At 36.8% G+C, this 22,975-nt stretch overlaps 1 protein-coding gene across 1 annotated transcript in view; it reads left to right on the top strand.

The window, feature by feature from the left end:
• EPB41L2 (erythrocyte membrane protein band 4.1 like 2) overlaps positions 1–22,975 on the top strand; it is a gene marked incomplete at both ends in the record, with an annotated part of 75,155 nt that overhangs the window by 30,480 nt on the left and 21,700 nt on the right. Inside the window, 7 exons of the mRNA XM_081997775.1 lie at positions 7,526–7,601; positions 9,095–9,313; positions 9,768–9,855; positions 11,447–11,599; positions 12,790–12,887; positions 17,304–17,476; positions 22,100–22,281. Coding sequence (XP_081853901.1) covers positions 7,526–7,601; positions 9,095–9,313; positions 9,768–9,855; positions 11,447–11,599; positions 12,790–12,887; positions 17,304–17,476; positions 22,100–22,281 — 989 coding nt within the window. The remainder of the gene's footprint in view (positions 1–7,525; positions 7,602–9,094; positions 9,314–9,767; positions 9,856–11,446; positions 11,600–12,789; positions 12,888–17,303; positions 17,477–22,099; positions 22,282–22,975) is intronic.

The raw sequence follows: 22,975 nt of genomic DNA, 5'->3' as shown, positions 1-22,975 counted from the left end.
TTGATATTTGGGCTATGAGATGGAGAATGTAATCTTGCAAAGATGGTCATGTTTGTTGCTGTAGGATATTAAAAAGAGATGGTATAAAAAGAGAATCAATATCATATGAAAAATGTATGGTTTTCAGTCCTGATCTGTCCAGCATTGGCTTTTCTGATCTGTCCATCATTTCCAGAATAGAAATAGAATATAGAGCGTAATCTTGGAAAGTCAGACTGCTCCCTACAGTGCTTTTCAGACTTAATCTGTGAGAGAAGTCTTTCTACTTCCCATATTCAACATACAATTAATAATTTATTTTACTCTGTTTGCATAAAACTCTGTCAGGTACTTCACTAGCCAGGTGACTTTTGTAATAGATAGTGGAGTGAATGGAGAGTAAATTTAGGAAATACTCCTCATGAATTTAAATGGCTCAAAATAAGTAGCCACTAAGAAGTGTTAGACAGCACTTACTGAAATTCTTCTCATAGCTTTACTCATTTGTGGCCAAAGCAGTTTCTTTTTGGGTGGAAACCTTCTTCTGTTAGTGCCTGATAGGAAATGTAAGCGGGAGAGATGATGATCATAAGATTTGCATGTCTACACTTCAAACACAACAATGTAAGTTACTTAAGAGACTGGCTTTGAACTCTTTTGGGGAATGTGATCTAGTGGCAGCACTTTTAATTCAGAACGGTGGTGTGTTATTTACGATGATGAACCCGTGGTTTCTTTACTATTGTTAACTTCCTGTTTTAAGGGAACACTCACATTTTTCCAGAAATGGTAGTGGTGTTAATTCTGTTTTCTTTAGACCTTTCCCAACTGATGAAATCTCTTACTAGGAAAGTGTGATTTATATTTTCAGTAAAGAAATTAAAGTTACAGAAGCTTCATTGGAGACTTTGGTTTTTTTTATACATGCTCTTGTATAAGCAAAGTAGATCGATTAAATCAGTGAATGTACTAACATAGTTATGCAAGTAGAAGCCATCTGCAATTATTCTTTTAATTAAGGAAAAGTTACAGGTATTGTAACTCCTTATTCTACAGAAATGTCAGGTCTTCAGTAAAAACCTGTTGTCAAAATGTGGGCTAAGGGCTGTTTTGTTTGGTTTATACTATTTGCAAAAGTATCAAGGACATTGATACTTTTCGGATTACTGTCTTCTGTAGTGATCTGCATGCTATATAGCCTACGAGTAAGTGTCATGAATCTGAAGTGTTACAATTGGCCTGAAAAATTTTGGATGCACTATATAACATCTTTTAACACTGTAATATGTACTACAAGAAACATTTTAAGGGGATCTGATTTTTTATACAGCATGGAGACTTACATTTTATACTGGATATCAAGTCCAATTTCCTGAATTGGGCATCACAATTGGAATTTTTCCCCCAGTCTGTAACTCTTTAGAGTTGATAGGCATAGCATATAAGGCAAACAACCAAGTAAGAAAACCATTTTAAGGATTTTAACCATGAAACCTGCTCAGGCTGATTTGCAAGTAATCAGCATACTGTCAGTTGCATTCCTTATAATCAGTGTATTAACGTTTCCGGATGCTGGAATGTACTGGAAAAACAAATTTTATCCCCCAACTATGTGAGTATCAAGTAATGAGGCTTGTCTTTGTTTCAGGCTGAGTTCTAAATACATTTCTTTGAATAGAGATTGGAAATCTTACTTAAAAAAAATACTTAATTACAATATATTTAAGGTACCTGTAAAACCTACTAATCCTTTTGAAAATTTGAAATGAAGAAACTCTTTTATTTTTCTCTTGTATGGCACAAACTGAAGCATGCTAGATACGCTTATCTGGACAAATACAACAGTCAAGGGTGACAAATTTGGACGTGGAGTTCAGCCTATCAGTTTGAAGCTTAATATTTATAACAATCTCTGTCTCTCTCTTTACATGTGAAGAACGCCAATACTCTGCACATTGGGCACATGTGTACCCCGTGTGTCGGGGGAAGACGAAGTAAGAATCCTGTCGTCTCCTCCAGGTCATGTTCTGCATCAGTCTGTCTCTTGCTGAGATTCAGGGTCCTCAGGCTTTCTGTGAGATCTCTTATTTGTTCAGGTTGGCCTTTGGGTGGCAATTATGTTTGATCTCAGCAATTACTGGTGCTACTTTGGCTAATGAACTTGATTCCACATATTACTGGCTCTGTTCTCAGGGCTACAAAAGTGGCAGAAAGCTTGGTTGCTTTCAAGCCAGCCTGATCTCTTCAGGAAAATTAATTCTTGACTTTTTTTAACTCACGTAATTGGATGTCCTCTGGCATGTGTTAAAACCTCTAATGAATTCTATCAGAGACAGGTGGGTAATTACATTTCTGTCACTATCTTCTTGAAAATTGCTACATCTAAAGTGGATTCAAGCTTTTGCAAAATTGAGAACTGCAGCTTGAGTATTGTGATGGTACAAGCAGTAGCAACTGACATTGTAATAGTCAAGTCCCAGACTTCAAAGAGAGTATGGTGGTTCACCCTTATATAAAATTTAATTAGAAAATTTATTTGTGTGAGATGTTGTACATGCAGTTCATGTAGAACACATGATAGTCCACTCAGTTTTGTCTATGAGTATTTTCATAACTCATTCTCCGTGTAATAGAATTGAATGAGTAAACTACATAAACCTGGTTTCATCACAGTGTTTACTGCAATTGAAGATCAATCTTTTGTCTGCAATTTAAATGTTCACAGTTATGGGTCAAGAGTAGAGATATGAATGTACAAACCATCTGTTTTGGGAAGCCTAATTATTTGCTTTTATTGTTTGTGTAATTGAAGTATATGAAACTGAGTTATAGACATGGTTATCTTTCTTTTCACACAAATTTTGAAACTATTTTTGGGGTATATCCTGGTTTTGGTGTGGGTATAATTCATTCTCTTCCAAATGGAAATTGAGGAACAGTTGTTTAAATCCAAAGTAATGTTATGTCAATTAAATCTATTTTTATCACAAAAAATATATATTTATTTATTATAAAATATAGAAAATTCCATATTGCATATCCTGTGTTATGTATCTTATAAGAAATGGAGAGGATTTGGATGTTCTAAGGGCAGAATAGACTGGTGTAGGGGAGTGTGGTTTATGTGTTCTACCTGATAAATGATACATTTAACTGTTTTTGTTGCTTCTTAAGTTAGCTTCTTACTGTCTTGCTGTCTTTGTTAGAAGAATACCTATTTAGCCTGAAGATTCTAGAAACTCATCACTGTACGCAGGATATGATTAATCTGATCTAATTTAAGTTAACTGTGTCCACTTAAGGTAACCGCACTTGTTTTTTGAAGGAGCAAACACTTCCATGAGGTCAGTGCCTTCTGAAATAGGTGCCTGAGAGGGGAAGGCAACCAAATGCCCTTTTTCTTCCATTGGCTATGAAAGGAGTCAGTGGTATATCACTTATATAATTACGTTTCAGCAGTCTAGGGTTGAAAGAAACTACGTCCACTATCATCAAAAGGATAATGGTTACGGTGATAGGAAAGTGTTTTCTTTCTAGAAAGGAGTGATTAACTGAAAGACTGAAGACAGAAAACTTGTCTTGCTTGTTACTTGATTCAGCTTAATTCTTGAGGGGGGTGAGGGAAATCCTCTATAATTCTGTGGAAGTGGATTAGAATAGATGAAATAGTACAATAGGTAAAGCAGCTGGTGGCAAGTCTTGGGCTATAACTTTAAACCTTTCCTTTTATTCCTGCTGAAGACTGTTATCAACATGCTTTTGTTAATGGCCATCCAGTCATTCAGATTGGGCAACTTAAAAACAGCCAAATGCATTACAGGCCTAGTCTTTGAGACCTACTTAGCCAACAATTAAGGTAGTTCTGGGAATGCCAGGGAGTTGAAATGGATTTTTTTTTTCCATTCTTGGTTCTATGGTATGTTCTGCAACACAGCCTAAACGGCAGCTTAGGAAAGAGAATGATATAATGATATGGTTAAATAGGTGTATTTTCAAATTATGCAGTAGACAAAATGGTGATAAATCCATAAATACAATTCTGTGAGAATAATATAACACGAGTTTAGAATTTTGCAGCACAGTGTTCTAAAATATTTAAGAAATCTAGAGTGCTAAGGGAAGGTTGATTTAATTAAGGAAACGACTTGCTTTTTAAATGTACAGGTCTGTCTGATTTTAATGCTGGCAAAGCATATGGTTATGCTCAGGCATCAAAATATGGGGGTCACTTTATGCAGGGTCACTTTATTTTATATCCATCTATTTTATGTAAATGACTATGTATCTGTAAATTTTGTAGCTAATTTTCATCTAAGCTAAGTACACTAGAGTCTAGCTTATAGATGATGAAGAGAACTAAGCACCTGTGCCAAGGGAAGAGTTGTCCTGCAGAAGTGCTCCTGTATGCCTACTAATTATAAAGAATGATTTTGCAGTTTGGAGATTGTCTGAGTTTGCGAACTCAATCTTGTCAGTCCAACAAGGACTGCCTGGACTGTGTTTTTTATGCATTTTTGAAAATGTGGACTGGATATAGATCTTTCTTACTTCTTTGACTTTCTTGACAGTAATTTAAGAAAAATTATAGAAGTAATTGTCTTAATTTTATGGGGCATTTTTACATCTGCCTGTGAGCAGTGTATCTGTCCTAGTCACACAGTAGCCTAAAAATCTTAGCTGAGACACAGAGATATCATGAGAAAAAGCCTTTACTGGAGAAAAAAAAAACTTTACTGATTTCCCAGTTTGAATGGGATGAATCATGCTAATTGTATGCTGCTAGCTGCTTGGTTACATTGCATTCTTTTTCTCTAAGAATGTGCCTGAAGTTGCCACAGAAGCATTTTTGAGGTAACAAGCTGGCTAGAACACTTTTTGACATTTCTGTAGCCCGTATTATTAAACATCAAAACAGAGAGCCTTATCAAGGACAGAATGCTAAATACAATTTTAAATATCAGTTTTATTTTTTTTGTCTTGGCCACCAATTCAAATCACCAGTAATAGTGTGCGTTATTGTGTGAAGACAATTACATTTGTATGCCTTGGTTATGTGGCTATAAACAGTATGCTGTAGTGAGAAGTATAAATATAGACTGTGCACATTGTAATAGACTTGCTAGTCTATTTTCAGGGGATAAATGTGCTTTCAGTAATTAGGCAAAATACAAGGACACCAACTGTCCAGAAAATATTTAGCGGAAAGTTGACTACAACATTTTTTCAATGCATTAGCTATGGAATTAGTATAAGCAGACATTTGAAAATTTTCACGTAGGCTATAGATTCAGATGATTTATGCTCTTTTTAGCTTTTTATAGAGAATATAGATTTATTTTTTTTTCTTCAAACGGTGTCTAGGTCTCCTAGCTACAGTGCTTTCTGAAAGCTGATGGTATAAATGCTGACAAGAAAGAGAAATAGGTTAAGGAGGAATTCATCTGTGACTAGTCTAACTGCAATTTTAGACCAGGAGAAATTGCTTCATACCAGGAGACTGCTTCATTCCAGGAAAACCTGAAGGCTGCTTTAGTGCCTGTGTGGACGGACACATCCTTCATCCATCTCTCCCTGTTCCACAGCCCTGCTAACATGACAGCTCTCCCTAAATACTTTCTGTATACACATTTTGGCCCAATTGCTTCTATTCATCAGTTTGGTTTACTCAATAGCACCAGCTTTTCATTAAATGATGCTAATTCCCTGGGAGATAAATGATGGAAGTGGGCTGATCCATTCCAGCCTTAATTCTGTTTGTTCACACTATATGTATTAATTGGTGTTAGACTTTTTTTAAAGGTTATTTTTGTCTTAATTCTGTCTTGCACTGGATTGCAGTAGGTGATGCAATGAGGCATATTTTACCCAATTCAGTACTATGTGTACATCTGATAAATAAGATTTTCTCATTTAAGGAGTCCTGCCTTATTTTGTAAGCAAAGTTATCATTGTTCTAACAAATAATTAATAACTGGGAACATTAAGATATGCTAAACTCTTGAGCTCCTAAAAGGAAGTAGTGACTTAGCAGCCAGGTGGGGAATGAGGTTCTCATATAAGCGGAAATTGAAGTGCTCCAATGAATAATCATGCCTGAAAAACTGAAATAATTTTTGAAATGTTGAAAGACGTTAGAAATTTTGACACAAAGCACGTCTTCACCTTTGACAGCTGTGAAATTTTAAAATAGGTTTTTTTTAAGAAAATAACATAATTAAACAACAGTGTTAGCAATCTTTTCTAGCATAATGTTGGAAATGGCATGTCAGTCTTTTTGTTGTTAAGATACACATTTTTCAAAGCATGATTTATCTCTGTGGGACAGACTTTTAAAATAGCTTACTGCCAAAAATTCATCATTAACAAGCTTTATAAAATTATTAGCTTTTTTAATCAAAGATTATTTTTGCTAAGTCTTTCACCACAGTATTATTTCTATTAGCAGAAAAGGGGCAAGAGGAAGGCAAAAATGGCTACTTAATTATTTTGATAATGTTTTGAATTATTTTCTTATCCTTCATCATTTTTAGGAGATCTACATTGTAGTGTTAGTTTCGTTATGTTTGTTAATCTATGATAAACCTCAACTGCATTTGCTTTCAAGCAGCATGCAAATCTAAACTATTAAATTATTTTCCTAGGCTCCTGTTTTGGGATTTTCTATTACATATGTATGTCTGCGTTGTACTTAATAAATTAAATCCATTTAAAGTAGGAAAGTTCTACATTTTGTCAAGTTATTAGTACTTTCTAATGAATGTATTCCTCTTGCACACAGTGTTACAATACTGGTAGAGTTACGTTCTGAGAATGTATTTTAATTATTGATGAGTCACTTCAGCTTTCCTATCTTAAAAATTTATTTAAAACTAGAGCTATGACTAAAGGCAAGAATTTATGCTTTGTCAAATTATTAATCTAGTTTTAAGCATGCTTTTGTTTAAAAAATGCATGTGGTGTTAATTCTAACACATGAGAATTTTAACTTAAAATATCATTGCTATTATAGTTGCTAAAGGTATTGTTTCAGAAAAAATATTTTAAAGGAGGAGATAATAATTTACTTATTCTCTTTCTGTTCTATGCAACGAATGCAGACCTTATTTTGACATTTCATGTTCATAGTTATTGTACAGTCTCTCAAACTAACAGTCAGTTTAAACAGGAGGAGGCTGTTAGCTTTGGAGGTGTTGGAAATAAATATATATTCAATGCAAATATCTTTGAACACAGAATAGCTTAAAAGTGTTATTATGGTAGTTTTCAAATTTAAAACTTACTCTGATATTTACATAACTTATTGTAAAACATCTTTGAAAATAACTTTTAACATGCTAATCTTTTACTGCATGTGTATGTGAGTTACTACCTGATAACGAAAATAATCTATACTTCTTACTAATACACTGTAAAAAGAGGGAAGAAACTTTCTTCAAGATTTTGGTGATCTAAGATTTATATGACTGCCAAACATTTTTCAGTAAGGTTCTTCCTTTGCTTGCTTCAACTTGTTTGAGATTAACAATCAGATATTTCCCATGTTTAGGTTTACCTTGGATATTTACGTTTAATGTGAAGTTTTATCCTCCTGATCCTTCGCAGTTGACTGAAGACATCACTAGGTATGCATAGTTCCTAATTTTAAACTTTAAAAGTACTGTTAGTCTAATTTGAAGGCCATATACAATTTCTTCTTCAGTTTCTGGATGCTGTAACACGTTTGGCTATTACTGTAGAACACTGCAGATATTCTTTTATCAACTGCTTTTTGGAACATGTTTGAAAAGCCAAAGTGAAAACTTGAGGAAGAAACCCGAGAAAGAAGAATTTAATGATAAGTGGGGATATGATTTGGGTGGGAGGTAAGATATGAATGGTCATATTTGAAAGAAGCCAGTGGTTTATTGTTGGGCTGCTGCTTTATATATAAAGAATGAGTGTTGTGGTGGTATTGATATTAAGAGCAAAGCTCAAGGGATTCAAGGTATTAATCTAGGCTAGGTTGATGAAAACATCGTTTTATACATATGCATTAAATAAAACCATAAACCATAATAAAACCTGAGAATAATTCTCTTCCAAAGTTCTTAGAAAGTACATAGAATGCAATAGATACTAGGCACCTACTAATATAAGCAGTGGGTAGAGTGCAGGGAATTGATGTTCATTTTTTCAGGAGTTATGGAAAACCTAAACACTTTCATTTCGGTTTGGAGTTAACTGGCTCTGCTGAGGCAGGATATACATTACTACATATTGGGTCAGATCAGCCGTCTGCACAAAAATAGTGTGTAGTTGATATATTACTACAAACTAAGACATTAAGTACGCAGTGTATTTAAAAGAAGCTGCCTGTGTTTTCTTTGCAAATTTTCCGACAGTTGACTTGTCAATTGCATGTTCAACTGATGAAAGCATTTTTATGGTTATAGCTTAAAGCTAAATTTGTTAAAAGTTAAGCTTCATTTGTAAAACTTTTTTTTTAATTTACATTAAAATTCTGTGCTAGGGTAGGATGTCTACTGATTGTTAACTTAATAAATTTGATAGAAGACTGTATGCAGTACCTGCAATAATAAATTCTAATACATAGATGGTTTAAGGAAGGCAATTATGGGTTCAGTACTAAACCAGATTTCTTTTGTATATTACATGACTTGGTTAGCTCATGAACTGCAAGGGATATAAAAGTTAGAATTTTAAAGCCAAAGGGAAATTTCAGAGGAAATGCATGGGTTTTTATTTGTAGACCTTAGATGCCTGCAGGCTAGCATGTGAAATAAAGGAGTTCCTAAGTCAGCTTTTGTTACAAACTAGATACAAATTTTTCACTCATTTATGTTGGAAATCAGAATTTTTCCTACTTTTCAGTTTATTTATGAAAGCAATACTGACTCTTAAAAATAGAAGTGGAATTTACTATGTGGCAATAATGCTCAAAATAATATAAAGTGTAACAAATTATTAATGGATTGACTTATTTTAAAATATGCTTATACAATCACATGCATCTCTATAAATTATGCCACATCTCTCATAAACTTGCCATTGGTAACACTTTCTCTATTCTTGTTTTTGTTTGTTTGTTTTTTCCCCCCTTTCCTTTGTCTTGCAGATATTTCTTGTGCCTACAGCTTCGACAGGATATTGCTTCTGGTCGACTGCCATGTTCTTTTGTGACTCATGCCCTCCTTGGTTCATATACCCTGCAGGCTGAGCTGGGTGATCATGATCCAGAGGAGCATCGCAGTGACTATATCAGTGAATTCCAATTTGCACCCAATCAAACTCAAGAAATGGAAGAGAAAGTAGCTGAGCTACACAAAACACACAGGTGTGTCAGATACAGTGGGATTAAATTGAATCATCATGCTTTGTCATGTTTATGTCAATTCTCTTAAGAAACTGCTAAGCTGAGGTTACTGGTGCTTTGGAAATCTTTTGCTATGTAACTGAGAACCTCTTAACTTTCACGTGTTTAAAAATTTCAGTTTGAAAATAGTAGCTTCACTAAGATCTCAGATGAGAACTTTTGGAGAAAATATTTTTATCTGAGCATATGAATTAGTTTAAGCAACATACAGCTAAAATATTTTGGAAGAATGAAGATGGAAGTCTCTACTAAAGGAATATAATATGTTTTAAAAGAACGCTTTCCCTTTAGGACAAAAATGCTATTGATACCTTACAAACTGAGGTTTGTCTATGTGTCTGAATTCCAGGATTCCACTCAGTTTCGATTCTCAGTTCTTGTGTCAATAAACTCAAGTCTTATTCAATGGTTTTAGGGGCTTGACTCCAGCACAGGCGGATTCCCAGTTCCTAGAAAATGCTAAGAGACTCTCCATGTATGGAGTGGATTTGCATCATGCCAAGGTATTGGGGATTGGTTTGGTTTTGTTTTCTTTCAGGATAGACATGCTTAGTATTAAAGAACATAGTATATATAGATTATTTTTAAAAAGTCATACCTTCAATTCTTAGGTATAAGCCTTTTATCTCTTGGTCATGATAATTACTCAGTTTACAGCTCTAACAGCCTTAGAATTTATTTTAAATCTAGGTTTATTTAATGCGTAGACATATATGCAGCTTGGAAAGAATACTTTATTCAAGAGAGTGGCTGGATATATTTTAAATGTCCAGTTTTTGATGACAAGGAGATGTGGGGCCATAAAGTAAAGCCTAAAAGAACATGTAATTGTTTTTGTAATACCATGAGAGTTAAAAACAGAGGATATGGGGGGAAGTCTTGGGGCAGGGTGGTTTTTTGGTGCTTTTTCCACTCTTCTGGGTAAATCAAATCAAATTTGCATTTCTAGTGGGTTTTTTTAGTTAAAAATCCAAGAAACCAAGTAACCAACCCCCTCTCACTCCCTCGCACAAATCCAGAGTCTCAAATCATTAGGAAAATTAATGCATTGTAAGAGTATCAGACCTACCTTTAAAAAAGAACCAAGACTTTTAAATACTGGAGAAACATTGTTTAATTCTGTTTCATATGGAAACATTGTACACTTGTTTTTGCAATTTTCCATAGACTTCTTCCTGTGTTCTGTTAGAAACACTTGAAAGAAATTAAATTTTTATTCACGTACATTATCTATGTCTGTAGCGTTTATTCACTTTTTCAATACAAGTGCAGCATGGCAATTCACTTGGTCTGTAATGTTTTAAGGAAATGAGATTTTCAGAGTTTAATTGGAGCTTTCTTTTGCCATAGTGTAGTAACTGCAAGCATTAGAACCGCTGTTTGCCAGAATCTGCTTGCAGCTGTTTGTTATGCCAGTGAAGCAACTTTTTAATGACAGTGTCAGCATTTTATGTAGTTGATTTGTTGCCGGGGAGGACATGAGATTCTGCTGTATTGTGTAGTGGTACAGTGTATCGAAGCCTTATCAGTAAGTGATGAGTTTTGTGGCCTGTAAAACTTACATCAGATGCTGTCAATGGAACAGAATGCTCAGAAACTTGGCCCACCAGCACATTGAGTGAAATCATTACGTTGACATTTTCAGCCAACTAGCCATTACTTCCTGGATCTTTATTGGTCTAGTAGGTGACCATGATCACCAACTTGTTCAGACTTTCATTGACTGTTTTAAGTTGGAAAGGCCTGTTTTTAATTTTTCTTCTTTTAATATTTGTTGAAGTTATTGGTAGCACACCCACCATACCTCTCCTTGCTTGTAAGTTGTTGACTTAGTCCCTATTGCCAGAATATTGAATAATTTCACAGAACTATGGCATATGCAGATAGAAGCATGCCAAAGCCATTACTTTAAGCCTTTCCAGTAAAAATAATATACTTGGCTATTTCTGTTTTAAGAATCTCATTGTCAAGGTCTTTCAGGTTTGAATATTAAATGAGTCCCAGTTACATTATTCCCTCAAGGTATGCCAGCAATAAGTACTCGTTTGGAATGTTATGAAACTGATTTTTATGAAATTGTGTCATACGTGATAGGATTCTGAAGGCGTGGATATCATGCTGGGTGTATGTGCTAATGGACTGCTCATTTACAAAGATAGACTCCGGATCAACCGCTTTGCTTGGCCAAAAATTCTGAAGATTTCCTATAAGCGAAGTAATTTCTACATCAAAGTCAGGCCAGCAGAAGTAAGTGGCACCTTTCTGTCTTGTTTCTTTTATGAGACCGTTTCTATCCATCAACAAGAAAACATCCTCATTTTTTCCCCAGATGTCCTCACAGGCGTATGTTGTATTCAGGCAGAACTTAAGAACGTTTTGTTTTCCTCTTCAGATTTTACTGATTGTATTAAACACTTATCTTGATTAGTAAATGCAAACCAAGAAGAAAACCTATTTTCTTTTGTTAATAGATGCCATCTTGTAATTTTTTTTTTTGTCACAGGGAAAGCTAGTTACACTGGCCATGTTGTTACTGTCTATACAAACTTGCAGTCCTGGGAGAGAGGCAGCTTCTCTTTCCATTTGGGTATAATTGTTCACTCAATGTCAATGTATCTAGTTTATGGGTGTAACCAAAGGCTGGAGTGGTCCTGTATGACATTATAACTGTTTCTGTTAGCTGTTCTGGAAATAAGGAATTCCATTTTATTTTCAGATACCATTATAAGTTTGTGGAGTTGCTGAAGGTGGGGGGTGTGTGTTTCATTTTGAACACATTGTAACTGGAAATTCAACAAAAAACAGAATGTCAAACACTGTAATCCTTTTTTAGATTATACTCTAAATTGTTTAAGGTAGCTTTTACTGTGTGAATAAATGAAACAAAAGACAAGTCTAAATACCAGTCATACAATACTAACACTGTAGTTCTCTAAGTTTTGGAACACAGATGTATTGTTGTTGCACTCACTGATGGTTCATAGATGTGATGTTTTTGCTAAGAAACTATTATATTGTGAAATGGATCAGATAAGCTTAACACTGCAGTATGGATTTCAGACTTTTATTAAAGCCAAGGAAAGTGTGCAGCACAACCTGCAGTACAATTACTTCATGCAGTTTAAAAATAAATACACTGGGCAGCTAGTCAGCAAATCAGCAAGGAACACTAAAGTGTTACTGGACTTCTCAAAAAAGCCATTAGTATGGCTAGGAAGTGATAATGTGGTTATTACCCATCATGACTAGCCCACCAAGTATAATTTTATTAAAAGGTTGAAAATTCTGATTTTTTAAATTTTTTTTTTTTTTAATCTTATTAAGTATTCTGACAGGAGAATTACAGCTTGTTACAGTAATGGAACTATCAGAACTCTGCCTGCTAGTTAATAGCCAGCTTGAGGAAATGGGTTAATTTATTTGTGGATTCTTTCCAGCTGGAACAGTTTGAGAGCACTATTGGGTTCAAACTGCCAAACCATCGGGCTGCTAAAAGGTTATGGAAGGTTTGTGTGGAGCACCATACTTTTTTCAGGTAAACGATAGTTCTCGGCTTCCCCCACCTTGCCAGGTATGTTCATATCTTTCTTTTAAAGCATATGAGGAAAGTAGAGGAGATTTCCTCTCTCTTTGCCCCTAATTTCTCAGTCCAGTAACACCTCTTAGACAGAAGGCACCCTAACAATCATTGACCTCAAATTACCAATTCTGAAAGTCTCAAATGCAACTAAGTGCTTTATTTAAATGTTCAGATTGCTAACAGGATGGAACTAGACTAGTGATCATACGTAAGATTTCATGAGAGATTGAATGTTAAGAGTGACCATCTAGAAAGCCATTCTACTTCACAAGAATCTCCCAGAGCTTGACAGTAATCTTCATTCACTTCACTTTTCAAAATATTCTGCTGAGTGTAAACACTTACAGATGAATTTTTCCTTATTTATAAACTGGGCTGAGTTCACAGCCATTCTTTAAAGAACAGAGAATCACTTTAAAAACAGATTACTACTTGTTTATGTAATAATCCATAACTTTCTTTGCATTTTTTTCCTCAGCAACTGATAAATGTAAAATTCCAAATTGGTCATTGAAACTATGGTCTATTTGTAAATAAGCAATTTAACAGCAGACCACAGAGTTGTTTCTCTTTCTACTTCCTCCATTGAAAAGGAATTTTTAAATCTTCATTTGATTTTTATAACAGCACTAACTCCATGAGGCAGTGCATGTGCCCCATGCAGCCTTGGAGTCACAGATTTAGGTTGAATCTCTTGTGCATTCAGTAGGCACTGAATCATAGCTTCTTGCTTCAAATGAGCACAGTAGCTAGGGTATGTAAAAGGTAAGCTTTCTCCTTCTGTATCCTGTTTTTTATTTTAAAAAAGCAATTGTGTTTTAAGGTGGATGCAGTCCTGTTGCTGAATACTAGTCTAAGTTGAATATACTTCCTAGACTGAGACCTTCAGAGAACTTGGGGACCATAAGACCTAAGCAGTTAATTACTAGAACTGTCTCACTGGATGGTTTCCAGTATTCTACTGAATGTAGAATATTCTTGAATGCAATGTTAAAATTTATGTTGACATTGGCAATCAGTCTCAAAATGCTTAATTTAGAGGCACTTCTTTTTTTAAATCCTGATCAAAGATTTTATTTTAATGTTTGATAGAATTCATTAGTTAAGTTTATTAAGATAACATAGTCCACCATTCTATTCTTCTTTAAAATTTGAAGTCTGCTTTGGCTGGTGATGTCCATTACCACAAATAGCATGCCATTCTGTCTGCAATGAAAAGTCTATCAACACTCTTCAAATAACTCATGCAGTGATTTGCTTTGCTGGGAAACTGTATTTCCTAATTTTATAGTAATAAAATGGACCTGAGTAGGGAAAAAACAAATCCTGTGGAAGTCAAAAATACTAAACTGAGAACTACCATTTGCAGATATAGAAGTTTTCAGGAGCATTAATACGTATCAAATAATCATACGACAGAAATTCTGACATCATAAAAATAATTGGATTTTCACAGAATCACAGAATCACTAGGTTGGAAAGGACCTTCAAGATCATCAAGTCCAACCATTAATCCAGCGCCACCATGTCCCCTAAACCATGTCCTGAAGCGCCACATCCACACGTTTTTTGAACACTTCCAGAGATGGCGACTCCACCACCTCCCTGGGCAGCCTGTTCCAATGCCTGACCATTCTCTCAGTGAAGAAATTTTTCCTAATATCCAATATTCCAATAAGAAGTGGCTTTTCCTAACCAGGAATTATAACGAGAATTACGTAACAAATACTTGAGCCATTCTGTAAAATCCATATGTTCCACTGGTGACATCAGAGAGAAAATCCTCAGAACCTCTCATCCTGATTTAAAAACAGTAAAATAAATCCATCTCTATTTTTCTCCAAAGATAAAAAGTAGAAAGCAATTGCTCCAGTCCAAGAGACTGTAGCTCTTTCAGAGCATGTGTGAAGCTTGTGTCTGATACCACAGTAAATTGTATTCAACGTAGATATACATTTTTAGCTTCCAAATTTCTTAGCATGCCCTATATAATATTGTAAGATTCCTTGTGTTGTCTTTTGCAATGTTACCATTTTTCTCAAATAATTACATTGAGATCGATCTTCTTATAATTTATGGGAAATTTAGCCACTATATAAAGTTACTTATAAAAATTTGTAATGAATTATATTGAAAATGACAAACAAAAGGTATTGGATTCACTTGTATCAGCTCAACCTTACAGGATTTCAGTACCATTTTCAAAGAGCAGCAATCTACTTTAAGAAATACAGTCAGGCTATGTATCTACATTAATCTTTTGAGGTAAGCTTAGTCTGCAACTCTGGATCTTAACCAATGGCTGCAGAAGCGTGCTTTTAATTCTGCTGATGTTTTATTTGAAATTTTCATGATTGTTTCAGTGTCTCCCCAGAAAAACTTGAAATGGTAAAAGCATAGTCTTCAGTTATTTTATGTAATTAAGATTGTAATACAAAAAATCCATTCAAATGCCCTTAATCAGGAAGTAATTAGTTCTCTTTTTTTTTCTCCACATTAAAAGATTAAAAATTTATCTCAGCAGGGTGGAAGATAAAAATGGCAGTAAATGCTGTAGCCTTGCCAAGACTGGAAAATAAAGAACAGAAGGAACCTTGGAAAAACCCTCTTAGCCTTCTTCCTCTTAATGCATAATGTACTCTCTCTTGGAAATAATGTGGAGAAATAAATTTTCACAGAGATTACATAAGGCTGTTTTATAGAAGCAATGAAAGTGAAGTTCCAGATACTTGTGATTTTATTACGTAAGTGGCCTTAGTGCAGAAGGGTGGATTAGACTGTCTTGAATTCTGTTTTCTTTAAAAATGTGTTGGAACAGATTAAGATTCAGGTGCGTGCATATGCATTTTATGCATGCAAGATTGGACCCTTCGGGCTAGCGCTCTGACAAACCCATAAACATCCTCTCTTAGGGAGAATGGTAACCTTCTACCTAGCTCACCGTTCTTTTTGCTAAGTATCTGAAAATTCTTCAGTTTTGCTGAAATATCTTTAGAAGGACTGTCAGTTTTCAGAACCCCCACCGCTGGATACTTTTTTAACATATGTTGGATCGGATTCCACTGACACAGATGTTCCCTGTGCAAACACTTCAAAAGAGAACAAAGTCAGCGTACTTTTAAGTCTCACTTGCCCATCTGTGCCATCCTAAGTGCAAAGGGTACAGTAGTTGCTGGTTCTGCGTGAAAGAAGCCAATGTTCAGTGAGCTCCTCATTCTTTGCAGATCCTCAAATCAAACAGCTCTATCTGGAATAGTCTGATGGTTTTATACAGAGGGAGAATAGGCCACGGAGACTGCCATGCTGGGTGAGCATGTATTCGCAGCACTACGATGATTCAGGCAGCAACATCAAAGACCTTTCTAGAGAGGCTGAGACTGGGAAGAGTTCCACATTGATGACTGTTTATCCAGTCAGCAAAGATGGCACTGGAACAAACAATACCCTCGGTGTTGAAGCTGACAGCTTAGATTTGAAAAACAAAGTATAAGCAATGAGGGTTATACGAATAAGAGCTTGAAGTCGTCATACTGAAGAAAATTCAGGGAAGCATAGAGGACCTGTCTCTTCAAACTCATGTGGTGTCAAAAACTGGTGGAACAAAGCAGAATCCCTCATAGCAAATTCTGCCACATTGTTAGACTTTCTGACATTAACTCTAATGCCAGGTACAAACATACATACCCCACATTAATAGTACTCATAACTGAATCTCTTTTTCACCCTTTTCAGGATATGTGTGTCCCCCCAACCCTGCCTCCTTATATCCAGCAAGCATTAACTTTGACAAATCTATAAATGACATTGTAAACAAAATGGAGTCTGAATCTAGGTTGTTAAACTTCTTACTCTTGGGTCACAACTCTTCAGCAATCTCAATCTTTTTTTTCACTTGATACAACCTTCTATGCAGCTTTGAGATGCCATTCTCTAACTTTGAGGAATAACAGCTGCTGTATTGGTACCTTGGAATATAGGAAAGACAGTGGAAGTGAGATCTATAGTTTCTACTGTAAGTGACATTCTAAAGGAGAGAGATCTCAGAGATATTCTACATGGACCTATAATGGCCTTAGCTTTCCAGAAAAAATACCATTTAACCAAGATGGCACCAAAAGATAAGGATCCCAGATGCTTAGTCATACTGTGGAAAACATGATGGTTATCAGCATCGCTTCAATTCCAACCACAAATAATTAATAACACATACTGGTTTAGAAAGCGTTCTCAGAGCTTATGGTAGAATCCTTTCTTGGAGTGCATAAATCATGTACGGTGAACTAAAGTTGAAATATAAGTAGCTTTAAAGTACCTCATCAAATACATAAAATAAAGCCTTTTAAACTATCTTTCTTCGTATTTACTTTTTAGACTTGTATCACCAGAACAGCCTCCAAAAGCAAAGTTTCTAACCTTGGGTTCCAAGTTCCGCTACAGTGGACGTACACAAGCACAGACACGACAGGCTAGCAACCTCATAGACAGACCAGCTCCATACTTCGAACGCACTTCAAGCAAACGTGTTTCCAGGAGCCTTGATGGAGGTATGAAATTTGACTTATTTCTTCAGTATTATGATTACATTGTGTTGTCACTCTGATCTGACCAACATTCAGAAATCTTGACATTATGGATGGCCAGAATGTCAACTTACAAATCTATGAATTTTAATTTCTGGTTGGTGATGTGAGGAATAGCCACTTTGGTTACTTACAAACTTTAAATGACCTGAACAGTAAGTTAAGTCACTCCCTAAATTGTATGGCACTGCTGTGCATATATGGAAGATTCTGTATTGGACATACAGTATCTGTGTTCACTACCCGTATCTGTTTTATGGGATAGGTATGCACTATATGCTGTTGATTAGAATTGTTTAGTCAGTGGCATCTTTTGGACTCTGGACTGGCCTGAGTGTGTCTCTTAACTTGTTCTGCCTTTTCTGTTTGGTGTAGTTTCTTCTAGTTTGTGGAATTTTGTTCAGTATATTGCTATCCTAGTATATTTTTTAGATACTTCCATGTTTAGTTAACAATTTTTATGTTAAGGTTGTTTGAATAGCTAAAATGTTTGTGTCATTACTGGTGTTTGGTCTCTTTGAGCAGAAATACCTTCTGATTTTCCTTTATTAGGAACAGTCATGCTTTCCAAAGGCAGGTATAGCAGCAGTGTATGTGAGAGATGTAGAAGCAAATGTTTTACTCTAAGTCACTTCTGAAATAACACAAAGTAGAAGAATTCTTCAGAAAAATTACATGAAGCTTGACTTAGATTCAGGCATACACAACTCCACTAGAATAAAAGTGAACTGTGACAATGATGTGAGTTTAGCTACAATTCAGCTGTTAAATTTACCTTATTTCCTCAAAAAAATCTTTTACTTAGAAGACTTTTACTTCTGCAAATACTCATTCTTCTATACTGGGACAAATGAGCAAACTGTGACACATGCCTGGGAAACCTACAGTCTGAGAAACGAAGGAAGAATAAGAGGCAAAAGTGCTTGTGCTTATAGTGTGTGATGAGTCCTTGTGGCCACCGAAAGACTCGTCACCACATCAGTGTTGTGGTTAGAGTCCAGTTTAGTTCCTGTATTTCTTTTGGTTAGAAACTATTTGAATTCTTCCCAACTCTCAGAGACTGTATCATCAAGCCTTTCTGTGATCCTTTGTGCATCATCTGCAGAATTCAGATGTGTATACAGAGTCACAGAATCATTAAGGTTGGAAAAGACCTCTAAGATCATCAAGTCCACCCATCAACCCAACACCACCATGCCCACTAAACCATGTCCCGAAGTGCCACGTCTACAGTTTTTTTAATACTTCCAGTGATGATGACTCCACCAGCTCCCTGGGCAGCCTGTTCCAATGCCTGACCACTCTCTCAGTAAAGAAATTTTTCCTAATATCCAGTCTAAACCTCCCCTGGTGCAACTTGAGGCCATTTCCTCCCATTCTATCGCTAGTTACTTGGGAGAAGAGACCAACACCCACCTCACCACAACCCCCTTTCAGGTAGTTGTAGAGAGCGATAAGGTCTCCCCTCAGCCTCCTCTTCTCTAGACTGAACAACCCCAGTTCCCTCAGCCGCTCCTCATAAGACTTGTGCTCCAAACTCCTCACCAGCCTTGTTGCCCTTCTCTGGTCACGCTCCAGCAACTCAACATCCTTCTTGTAGTGAGGGGCCCAAAACTGAACACAGCATTCAAGGTGTGGCCTCACTGGTGCTGAGTACAGGGGCACAATCACTTCCCTACTCCTGCTGGCCACACGATTTCTGATACAGGCCAGGATGCTATTGGCCTTCTTGGCCACCTGGGCACACTGTTGGCTCATGTTCAGCCGGCTGTCAACCAGCACCCCCAGGTCCCTTTCTGCCAGGCAGCTCTCCAGCCACTCCTCCCCAAGCCTGTAACGTTGCATGGGGTTGTTGTGACCCAAGTGCAGGACCCGGCACTTGGCCTTGTTAAACCTCATACAGCTGACCTCTGCCCATCGATCCAGCCTGTCCAGATCCCTCTGCAGGGCACTCCTACCCTCCAGCAGATCAACACTCCCACCCAACTTGGTGTCATCTGCAAACTTACTGAGGGAGCACTCGATCCCCTCATCCAGATCATCAATAAAGATAGTGAACAAGACCGGCCCCAGAACCAAGCCCTGGGGAACACCACTTGTGACCGGCCGCCAGCCGGATTTAACACCATTCACCACAACTCTCTGGGCTCGGCCATCCAGCCATTATTTTACCGAGCAAAGTGTAAACCTGTCTAAGCCACGAGCCGCTAGTTTCTCCAGGAGAATGCTGTGGGAGATGCTGTCAAAAGCTTTACTAAAGTCCAGGTAGACAACACCCACAGCCTTTCCCTCAAGCGCTAGGCAGGTCACCTGGTCATGGAAGGAGAGCAGGAGTACATACATGTTCAGACCCAAACTTTCACTCTTACAGAACAGTCACAGTCAAATTTTTGAGCATGATGAAACATTGCTCTTAGTTTTCCTTTTTTTTTCCCCCCTTATCATGTTTGGTTTTCTCTCAAATGAAACTAGTTATTCTTGGCAGCATTTAAGGCATCTTGCTAGTGTTGCCATCTGCAGGCTGTAATAGTTTTAAACTGTGTTCATTCAAAGTCAAACTTAAATATTGTTCTTTCCACAGTCCAGCTGTAGGCTCATACTGTGAGTGTACACTCTAAATGAGAAATCCTGTAGAGGTTGTCGTGCTTTCACCCCAGCTGACAACTAAGCACCATGCAGCCACTCTCTCAATTCCCCTAAGCAGGATCAGGGAGAGAATCAGAAAAAGTGAGAAAACTCGTGGGTTGAGGTAAAGACAGTTTAACAGGTAAAGCAAAAGCTGCATACGCAAGCAGAGCAAAACAAGGGATTCATTCACCACTCCACACGGGCAGGCAGGTGTTCAGCCATCTCCAGGGAAGCAGGGCTGCATCACGTGTAATGGTTACTTGGGAAGACAAATGCCATCACTCCAAATATCCCCCCTTTCCTTCTTCTTCTCCCAACTTTATATGCTGCGTATGATGTCATATGATATGGGATATCCCTTTGGTCAGTTGGGGTCAGCTGTCCCAGCTGTGTCCCCTCCCAGCTTCTTGTGCACCCCCAGCCTCCTCGCTGGTGGGGTGGTGTGAGAAGCAGAAAAGGCCTTGGTTCTGTGTAAGCACTGCTTAGCAATAATGAAAACATCCCTGTATTATCAACACTGTTTTCAGCACAAATCCAAAACAGCCCGATACTAGCTACTACGAAGAGAATTAACTCTACCCCTGCCAAAACCAGCACAAGGGTGTGCTTGCACTCTGCCTTTCCTTTATCAACAGCATGTCCAGTGCCATTGTTCATCCGAAATACCTAGAGTTGCATACTCATCCTTGTAAGGGTTACTCTTGCTCCACTCCCACCTCACCTTCACTAGAGGGACTGCAGCATGCTGGAGAAATGGGCTGAAAGGAACCTTATGAAATTCAAGAAAATAAATGCAAAATCCTGCATCTGAGGAGGAGTAACACCATACACTAGTAGCTGCTGCAGGACCAACTGCACTGAAAGCAGCTTTGCAGAAAAGGATCTGGGGACTGCCACTGGAGAAGTTGAACATGAGTCAGCAGTGTGCCCTAAGAGCAAAGGTGGCCAAGTGTACCCTGGGAGAATGGATCAGAAGCTTAAATTGCAAAACTTACGACTTAGACCCTGAAAACCTAACATACCAAATCCCACATTTGCCATTAGCTGTCCTTGGCTTCTCACCACTTAAGGGAGTCTGATGTATAGCTGAGACTGTTTTCAAAAGAGGATATCCCTCAAAGGTACTCCAAGAAACACCTCTTCCTCTCAAATTTCCATGTCTTGGCTTTGTAAAGTCAAGGCATATGGAGGTATTACAGAAGGTTGCTAAATGAGTTAAGTTTATATCAAAGTTGTGTTTATTAAAACTGCTTAATTTAATGAATTACTCTGTATTTCATTGCTACTGTTTTGACTGAGCCAGTCATCCTGATTTAAAAAAAAAAAAAACATTCTGCTCATTAATCCTGTTATGCTGAATCAAATAAGAGAAAAAACTAATTTAAGACCTTTCAGTCTCTTGTACTTTGACTATATTCAAGTATACATATTCAGTATTTCCCCTTTCCATTTTTCGCAAGCATATAGGGAGGAAAAGTCTTAGTTTCACTGAGCTGTTGTTTCTGCAGTTTTGCTAAAGTTCCAGAATAAAAAAACTGTGACAGTTATTGCATAGCTATTTCTATATTGCATTAAAACAGTTCTCTCAAAATAGTGAATTTCCACAAAACACTGTTGCCTATTTCTCTCTTCTGTTACGATGATTTACACAGTCACCAGAACAGTACCTTCAGTTTATCTTCCAAGACTAATCAGAGAGTTGATAAATAACTGCCTGATATTGTGAGGTTTTTTTCCCCATGCATGGTAAGTGCACAAGGGTATGTTGCTGTTCACATCAGTGCAATAAGAGCTATAGAACTTTTGCAAAGCCAAGAAGATGAAAAACATTTTATTACTCAGTAACTAGCCTGTATTGCTCATTGCTGACATCTCCATAAAATAATTTTGTTAAGAGGTCTTAAAATCAAAATGTTCCAACTTACCTCAATTAACCAAAATTATTTTTCTCTCTAATAGCTCCTATGGGTATCTCAGACCAAAGTCTGCTAAGAGACTTCCCTGCTACTGGAGGGAAGGCTGCTGGGGATAAAATCATTGACATTGAAGCTGCTGGTCAGGCCAAGTTAAAGGAAGGTGGCCGAGAAGAAGATGGAAGCCCAGTCAAAACTCCACAATTAGAATTGACTCAGGATGGAAAGGTATGGCTGACTTTCACTCCGAAATTATTTGTTCCTGTGGTGTGTGTCCATGAATGGTTATTTAGTGCCTATCACTTCTGAGCATCATACAGAACACCATGTTAAATTATTAAAGGAAAATGGTTAAGTGCTTTCTGCAGGTTTAACTTCATGTAAGTGTAGGTAAGCAAAAGAGAATACAAACTTCTGAATGGCCTTGACTGAGGGTTTCTTTTATTGCTATAAATTTAATTTGAATTCTCAGTAAGCTTGCGTGAATTCTTGAAAACAATGTTTCAAAGGCTAAATAATGTTTTATTAATTTCCTTTGTTTAGATTTCAAAAAAATCTAGTATATCCACGGTTGTGTATGTTCAACAAAGTTGAGTATATTATGACTGTTCAATTACCATAGGTAACAGTATTGTTTTAGTAGCCATTGCAGAATTATTTCATCCTTTAAAAACTTGTATGTTGACTGAGGCGTAGATTTCTGTGAAAAGTTGAGTGCTTTGGTCTGTTCCTGTTGCAAACAACCATTTACTTGTCTTGTTTGTTTGAGCTACTATGGGAAATAGGTCAAAAAATTGAATTTAGATCTTGTATGATTTGATGTAAAAATTGCCTTCCTAAGTGTCAGGTAAAGTCTGCCGCTCTTCTCTCTTGGAATCATTTCTTTTTCTGGCAGTTCTCCAGAACTTACTTTCCTATTTAA

This window comes from Phaethon aethereus (assembly GCF_964289735.1).
Source record: "Phaethon aethereus genome assembly, chromosome: 3".
In the NCBI taxonomy this organism is placed as follows: Eukaryota; Metazoa; Chordata; class Aves; order Phaethontiformes; family Phaethontidae; genus Phaethon; species Phaethon aethereus.
Note: the sequence above shows the minus strand (reverse complement) of the source record. Positions and strands in the feature narration are given on the sequence as shown.